Below are 8,717 nucleotides of genomic sequence, written 5' to 3'. Positions count from 1 at the left end.
GCAGGGGGCGCAGGGCCCGCAGGGACAGTTAGGCCCAGCCGGCCCACAGGCCCTTCTCCGAGGGGGCGGTCCGGTCCGGTCCGACCCAGTGTGGGTCCTCGCCGCAAAGCCCTGAGGCGGTCCTGCGGCCTTTTCGTGCGCCTTTTGTGCCCCCCTTGTGCCCTGGGGGCGGGGTGAGGCCGGGCCGGCTGCGACCACCTGTGACCGGGGAAGCTCCGGGCCTGCAGCCTTGTCAGCCCCACTCGGTACTTGAGGGGGAGCCCCCCCACTCCTCGGCTCCCCACTGCATCGTGGGGTGGGGGGGTAGCGGGGAAGAGGCAGAACCCGTTGGGTCACACATGGAGAAGTTAAAAGATTCTTGCTCTCATAAGTCACAGCGTCAGGGCCACTGTAGAGGTGGAATAGTATAGGTCATCACTTCAGTTGAGATAAAAGTTTATCTTAAAGCAGGCAGTCGTAATTTTAGAGAGCTGTTTATGCTGTATTGCTGCCCTCTTGTCCTGAGGTGTGTTAGTGAATTAAAGAGCGGTGAATACGCATGGGACGTTGCTGTCAGAGTTGTTATTTTTTTATTTCCTCAAGGAACTAATCTGGGTTCCGTTCATTAAATAGTCACTTTATGGTATGAAACATGGGAGGTTTTGAATCCCAGAATAGCTGCTTTACCAGGCATTGCACAAGCCAACCCAGTACTGAAAGTCCATATTTCTCACTTTTTTGACACACATCAAAGTTTTTTTCATAAGGATGGCGTAGTTCTTCCTTTAAGCATGGAAACCAGTCTGAGATTCCCTAAAATAAATGTCTCTTCATTTTTCTGAAGAATCGGAAGTACCAGCAAAGGCCACTGGGGGGAGGCAAGTGATTTGTTCAAATGAGGTTTCTGTGGAGACTGAAGGCGCCTCCACTGTCAGCATGGGCAGTCTGGACACTTGAGCATCTTAAAATGTAAGAATGATTTTGATGTCTAAATAGCTATTTATGGTTCAAAAATTAATCGCATTCCTTGTGGCATCTGTGCTAAAGCTATATATATATATGTCATTCCTAATTTACCCTTTCCATTATCTTGTAGGCCCTACTTTTTTGCTCTCAGTCTACATGTCTAAGCCCCTTATCCCCATTATCACCCTTTTCTTTGTTATCTCTTGTTTTCAGTTATCAGCTTATAGTTAATTTTGCTTCTGCAGCCTCATAGAAAACCTGGTGAGGTGCAGCCTGGAATGCCAAGGGAACAAGACTCCTGGTAAACCTGTGCTGGGAGATGGCAAGAAATTCTGTCAGCAGGAAAACCAAGAGGCAGCATCAGGAATCTAAGAATCTTGTGCTTCCAGGTATGAGAGGCAGGAAAGGGCACGTTACGTTCCATAGGAGCATAGAATCTGCCTGACCCATCAGGATCATCCAACTCATCCAGATCAGATCCATTATCACAGTTGCAGCTCTCTCTTTCCAATCAGTTGTATCTCTACAACTCCCTGAAAGGAGGGTGTAGCCAGGGGGGGTTGGTCTCTTTTCCCAGGCAACCCTAAGCAAGACAAGAGGGCACAAGAGGTCTCAAGTTGTGCCGGGAGAGGTTTAGGTTGGACATTAGAAAGAATTTCTTTACAGAGAGGGTGATCAAGCATTGGAATGGGCTGCCCAGGGAAGTGGTGGATTCTCCATCCCTGGAGATATTTAAAAAGAGACTGGATGTGGCACTCAGTGCCATGGTCTGGTAACTGCAGCGGTAGTGGATCAAGGGTTGGACTTGATGATCTCTGAGGTCCCTTCCAACCCAGCCAATTCTATGATTCTATGATTCTATCCAAGGCTGTTTGTTTGTCCATAGGCTTGGCCTGCACCTACACTTTGTACTGCAACAACTATGTTGATTATAAGCATGATTTTTTTTCTTTATACCCAAATAATTACTTTCTCAGTAGCACAACAGGATGCAAACACAGAATATATCTTACTTCCATTCTTTAGAGAAATAAAATATATCAGCATAGATACTTCAATAGATTGGTTTTACTTTTTCATCAGTAAGGGAAGGTCTTGGTCACAGTGTTAAGCTAAGACAAACCCATTTATGTCCAGTCAAGTGCAACCAACAAATTTAACAAAATTCATGAAGTTTTTCCATGAGGTGCTGTGCAATGTAGTGTACTTCACAATGGTGTGTGTAGTTATAAGACAAGTGGGTACAAAACCCAAACAAAATAAAACAAAAAAACTTCTCAAAACATACATTTATAATGTTCCTTTTTTAATATGTGGAAAGGCAAACTGATTTATTCACCTAACAATGAGTGCTACAGAGACACAGGACGTAGTCAAGCCCTCAGTGGTTTACATTTTTGAGGCAAGGAAGAAGCAAAGATGTATCAGACCACTGAAATGCTAAAATCAGAAAATTTTAATTTGAAAAGCAGTCTGATTTTTGGAGTATAAAATGAGCCCTAAAATTGTACAAAAATTAATTTATTGTGGTTATTTTAGAAGACCATTGCACTTAATTTTTTAATTTTACTCCATCAAGTCCCCAGAATGATCTGGCAGTTACTCTATGACATTGGCCATTTATTCCTAGGAAAGATGTAAATAATTAACTCCTTTTGAAATAAAATCCAAAGAAATAAAGCCTAATGCTGTTAAATTCCCTAATATTTAGAACAGGCAAAGCAAATAAAAATGCATGAATTGCCAAATAGATTATTTCGGGGAGCACATTTAGATAATTTAAAGCATTAAATACAAATTTTTCAACTTAAATTTCTGTTACTGTTTAGAAGAAGAGAAACAACCCAGTGATTCACATTAAGTGGTGGAAGAGTCAGGGCAGTGACCTCCATTTTAAATCTCATTTTCTACATTAAAGATGGCTCTACAACACAGGCAGTTTTGTCTCCTCATTGGTCCAATTATGTTTCCCAATGAGACAAAAGGAAAACACACTGGATGTAGTTTTTTCCTTTAAAAAGTATTTTAATTGCAACAGCTGATTTTATCACCTATAATTATACTAACAAAGGTCTTTCAATCCTCTTTAGACAGCTGGAGATCTTTAAGAGAAAAGCAGACTTTTCACTGTTTTTCAATTACTTAAAAGCCATTGGTATTTATAGTCCAAGGTAAACTCTACACTTAGTCTGAAAGCACTTCCTGACTACTTCCTTTAGGATGACAATACTTGCAGAAATTAATCACATTTTAATCTGTATTAATAGGTTTGTTCCTGAGTGTCCCCAAAGCATAGGCTAATTATGTGGCAAATGCACTGTCCTTACTTACTTATTTCAGAACTAAGTCCAGATTAGGTAATGTAAAAAAACTGACCAGGAACATAAATGCATTGAGGATTAAACACACCTGTCAAAGCATCCTTGGCATGCATGAGTTTTACCCTCCAGGCATTTCTATGAAATCCTTCAGCTGCTTGCCAGGTGTCAGGTCAGGATTTATTATTCTACCTGAATAAACCCTTATCAGTGATGAAATTGTGTGTATCACCATGGTCATGTGTGATTACATGACCAGTGTTAACAGTCTCCTACTCAAAAGTGCTGCAGTTCTTCAACAATATTTTAGAGTCTCAATTATTTCCATACACCACGACTCTATTTATGCTTTAAAACAAACTTTTATTTTGTACAGCCTAAAAAGTATTTGCAAAACTGTAAATGTTTATATATTTGTTTAGGAATCAAAAAACAGAAGGGGAAAACTTGATGCATACACTCATACTGAATTGTTTTTATATTAAAATCTATGCAGGGAAAAATATTTTCTACTTTGATAGAGACCTTTTAAATCTTGACTCAACTTCATAATCTATTTTAATCTATTTTAATTTAATTTAAAAGCTGAAGTTTTTTTCAGGCATGTCACCATCACTTTCAAATAACCAGCAGCTTCCTTACAGATGAGTTCAGTGTAGTTCTTAACACGGAAAAGTTTTGATTCCCAAGAAATGCTTTGAAAAGAGAAGATCTGGCTCATTACAACGTTCATTCTGCTGTGCAGTGAACTGAAATGTGGCACATACTAAACTTCACTCACGTCAGCTGTATCACTCTGTAAGCTGGAACTCTTGACTCACTCTAAAAATATGATCTGCAGACACAGCTAAGTTATTGGCATACATTGTAAGAAAAAAAATAAACAAACCACTCCTTAAAAAACTTGGTGTACCAGCTGAAATGCAAGATAGACCAACAAAATTACTCTTTTCAAGGCTAAACAGAATTTGGTTACTTAGTATAGCTGTAGTAACGTAACAAACTATTACACAAATCAACTCCAAGGAAGTTTATACAGGTCCCAGAATATTTTGCCACTCTACAGTGTCAGCATTTGCTGCAGCACTCAGATCTGGAAGGAAAAGCAGCTCCCATGACTCCCATGAAGATCAAATTGACTCCATAGCAGTGTGTCAGTGCAGCTGCAGAGATGAACTGGCATATTCATCTCAGTGGGATGCTGAGTTAATGCACTCTTTCTGGCATTTCACAGCCTATCTCCTGCAAGCAACACTTTTCCTTTCCAAAAAGTAGTTTCTCCCAGTAGCTTCTGCGATTGAAAAATCTACAGTATTTTAAATATGTGCCAATGACTTAGTTTAAAAATAATTCATTATGAAATGTATATTAAAAAAAAAAAAGATCCTGACAGGGTGGTATCTTTAAAGCTGGTGCCCAGCTTTATATGCCCATCCATTCAAAAATAATTTTAAGTATAGCTGCCACAGAACTGTGTGGATGCTTTTGGGAAGCTACAGCCACCAGTGTAAAATGAGCCCATCAGCATATGGCACCTTACTTAGACTGTCCTGTGAGTCAAAGATTTAATATCCTGATCATACCAGTCAAAAATCTGTGCCAATGCAGTGAAAGCACCAGGTTAGAAACCATGAAGTCATTAAGAACTTGGTGATAGATCCCTCTGTATTTCAGTGTCTGAATGAGTTTTACTATGTACATCACTATAGTACCACAGTGAGATAGGTACCAGGCAGAAAAAGGAACTTGCAAAGCTATATATTCTGTCTCTGTAAAGAAATGCACATGTATGAGTACTGTCAGCCTTAAGAAATTAAGAGTTCAAATTCAAACACTTGATTACATTTGCATAGTTGTGAAAATTTATTAGCTACAGTGTAATGAAAATCAACTTTTTTGGTACAGGCAGAAGTAAAAACATACAATATATAGAAAAAAATCACAGCTTTAAAAACGGGCTTACATCATTTAATATGAGTAAATCTGGTTGCATTTCAAGGCATTGGACTTTAATACTTAATTTTATGCCAAACCATCACACAGTGCAAGAAATATTCTGTAATAGTACAAATTCCATACAGCAGTCTTCAGAGTATTTAGTCTCACAGAATCTCCTGGTAGCAAAAAATGTGCTGAATGTTTTCCACTTAAACACAAAACATCGCTGAAGTTAAATTTTTCTTTCTTTACATACCTTCTATTACAAAAATAACAAATTGGAAATTTGACAGTGTATTCTACAAATAAATGCGCCGTGGACAACAGGGATTGCAACTTTGGGACAGTAACTTTACAAAGTGTATTATAAAAATAAATTATATGGCAAACATCAAACAAAATCAAGCACGTGCCTTAGGCTTTGCAAATAAAAGTGAAATTCAGCTGTCAGAAAGACCGCTTCTCTCTCTCTCTCTCTCTCTCTCTGTAGTTTTCAAAATACCAGCAAGGCAAAAAATAAACAAAATCTAATGGAAGCAATAAATACTTCCAGAAATAATCAGTAGCACAAGGGACCCTGGTGTTGATGGTAGGGAGGTTCTCCAGCGCTCTGTCCCGCCGGGCAGGGGCAGCGCAGGCAGCACTGCGGGAGCCGGGGCCGCTTCTCATCTGGAGTTCATGCGGAGCTGGTGAATGATGACACTCTCTATAAGACAAGACAGCAAAACATTTGGTGTTATGCAGCTGAAAAGACATTACAAGTTACTTTAGAGAAGAACGTTACAACGGGAGCTGAAAGCATTTTTTTTTTTTTTTTTTTTTTTGGTCTAAGCTGTCTGCAGGTTGATAAAAACTGTCCTGGTTAATGCTACGAAGGGAAACTAAATTAATACCAGGCTGTGACTCAGGAGCCCTTGGCTTCCACTTCAGTATCAAGACCATCACTTGGCTGTCTACAGGGAAAAAGAATAATACAGTTGAATGGATTAAACCACAGGAACATCAGGGTTCCAGCCCCACACCTGAACTGGGTGTTGGGTGAATTGGAAGGTGTTGGGTCTCTTGTATCCTATCTGAGCAAATCCATTATAAACCCGCTGGCAATCCTGAAATGGGGATGGGGAAGAGGTGTAAGGCCAGTTCTCATGTTTAATTGAAATTTGGATTAGAACCTATGCAGCTTTTGTTTAGTGAGTCTTCTTGAATTTTGGTACTGACTTTAATGGGGACAAATTTCAGCCAGAGCATGCAAAACTAAGTGTTGGCACTGTGTTTGAAAGGCTGGGTTTAACTTTGCCCTGTATGTAACATAAGAGATCCTGATTAATCTCTGGGCTCTGCTGGAATATTAATGACCAGGTCTTCTGTTCTTGTAGGTAAATACACTGTTCTTACAAGTAACTTTTTAATATAAGAATTTAGCTATGAATTACATTTGTCTCTGCAAAGGTGTATTTTATGCATTTCAAATAGTATAGTCGTACTGCTTCAACCTAGAAACATACAATAATACATTTTCAGGTATACTGATTTTCTTAATTGAAATACTTTTCTTTCTAAAGATTTTTTCCTCTGATAATAGCCTGAAGATTTTTTAAAATTTACACAATTGAAAGTGCACTAACCGTGTATTTATTATTTGATGTCTGTATTGACTTCACTCCTTTGCCTGCTTCCTAATATGTGCAAGATGTCTGATTAAATTACATTACAAGAGGGAACAAAATCAAAATGTTTTCCATGAGCCTTTAATACCAGGACTTTGCCACCAGGTGGCAGATGCCGGTGATGCTTTTCATACGCGGTGCGCCAGAAAAGGACTAAGGCAACATTCAAGAAAATAGGTTAAGGCAGATGAAATAACAGAATTTCACAAACAGAAGTTGTTTATTTACCATATAATTTATAAAGAATTTCTTTTTTTTTTTTTTTTTAATAAAAAAAGGAGGTATACCAGCTCTACCAAATCTGACCAGTGAGTGTGAAACAACCACAAACTACAGTAAGATTTTACCTTACAACCCGTGCTGTTAACTTCAAGCTCTCACAGAATATGATGTAAAAAGCTGTATTTACTTAATATCAGCTTGGAACCTGAGGAGAATTCTCCCATTAACGTCAGTGGGAGTCACACAAAGTATGTATGAAGCAATTTTTTCCTTATTATTCACTATGCACATTATATATTAACACAGACTTTAGATACAAAATTCTAAAAAATGCTGGTGGCAGGAAAGTGTCATGCTCCTTGTAAAGGTTTCAGCAGCAAAACTACTGTAGGTTTCTCAGGCAGTCTTCCTCCTACAGACCAAATACAGCAATTATGTAAAAAAGTAGGAGAAATAATTTTAAAAATCAACTAATTTTCACTTCTAGTATACAGTTATTCATTCACTTCTCACACACTTGTATATGTATGCTCTTTTTCTGACTTTTTTTTTTTATTTAAAATGTTTAGATATGTACATAAATATATGTACTTACACACACACAAACTGTAGTTACTAAAGCAGGTGTCCAAACAGTTCTTAAACTAAAGTTAGAGTAGGGTAGATTTTGTCAGAGTTAGGTAGGACTGTAAGATACGATTACATTTTTCTAGGGTTAGAGATGTGAACATTTCAAGGAACTATGAATTAAGCAAAATAATATTAATGACAGGAAAAAAAAAATGAAGTTAAGATAAAATTATTAATTCTGCTTTCAGTCCCACTGATGCAAATCAGAACTTCTCCAGGAAACATACCACTAACATCTGGCCTATGAAAAATGCCAGGTCATGTAATGAAACACATTACCTAACATTTTAACATACAAAGTTTAATTTCTTATTAAAATATATACAATCAAGTAACACCAGGCAATAAAATAATGCATGTACCCCAGTGCCAGACCCAAGTATCAGAAGAGAATCACATATCAGTACTTCTGTTTTTAAAGTCCTGAAGAGAGTTTTTAAAGTGAAGAACCATTCATCCCTGAGTGATTCATACCTGATTCTCAGAGCTGATAGTTCTGCACCTGGGAGTAGTGATCTTGGAAGACTGCATCTTCCAAAAAGCCAACTACAGGCAGTGTTTAGGAAGGAAGATTCAAAGTGAAGTTAAAATCTATAATTAGAAATGTTGCATACAGTTTTGCCTGAGAGAGCTCAGACAAAAGTAAGAGAAAGAGGGTACCTCACTGTGATGTAGGGGAGAAAAATATTCCCCTAAATGAAAACAAGTTCACAAGATGAGCTCACAGAAACTCCTGCCAGCAAATTACAAGTTTTAAAGCAACTCAATGAAATTGGCCACTGATGTGTGATGGGAACATGTAATTGGTCTGAAAATTGTCCTGACTGTTGCAGCTTATGCCAGGCACCTGAAACCCATCAGGACAGTAGCTCATGCTCTTTAAAGACATGCTGTTCCACATGTCATCAGTGTCACTGAATGTTCATGAAGATACCAAAACACATGTTTTAGAACATGTGTTGCATATTTCAGGCAGTAACATGGACTTGGCATCCAA

General features: G+C 38.3%; 1 protein-coding gene across 7 annotated transcripts in view; it reads right to left on the bottom strand.

Annotated features, from left to right (window-relative positions):
* Positions 1 to 5,102: 5,102 nt before the first annotated feature.
* FILIP1 (filamin A interacting protein 1) overlaps positions 5,103 to 8,717 on the bottom strand; it is a 124,981-nt gene continuing 121,366 nt past the window's right edge. For 6 of the 7 annotated variants that reach the window (XM_071741514.1, XM_071741519.1, XM_071741516.1 and 3 more), the window contains one exon: positions 5,103 to 5,907. Coding sequence is in view for 2 of the 7 variants with exons in the window: in XM_071741519.1 (XP_071597620.1) it covers positions 5,867 to 5,907 (41 nt within the window). In the remaining 5 variants the exon portion in view is untranslated. The other variant, XM_071741518.1, reaches the window with a different exon arrangement.

Source organism: Heliangelus exortis, chromosome 3 (assembly GCF_036169615.1).
Source record: "Heliangelus exortis chromosome 3, bHelExo1.hap1, whole genome shotgun sequence".
NCBI lineage: Eukaryota > Metazoa > Chordata > Aves > Apodiformes > Trochilidae > Heliangelus > Heliangelus exortis.
This window is presented reverse-complemented; position numbering and strand designations above follow the sequence as displayed.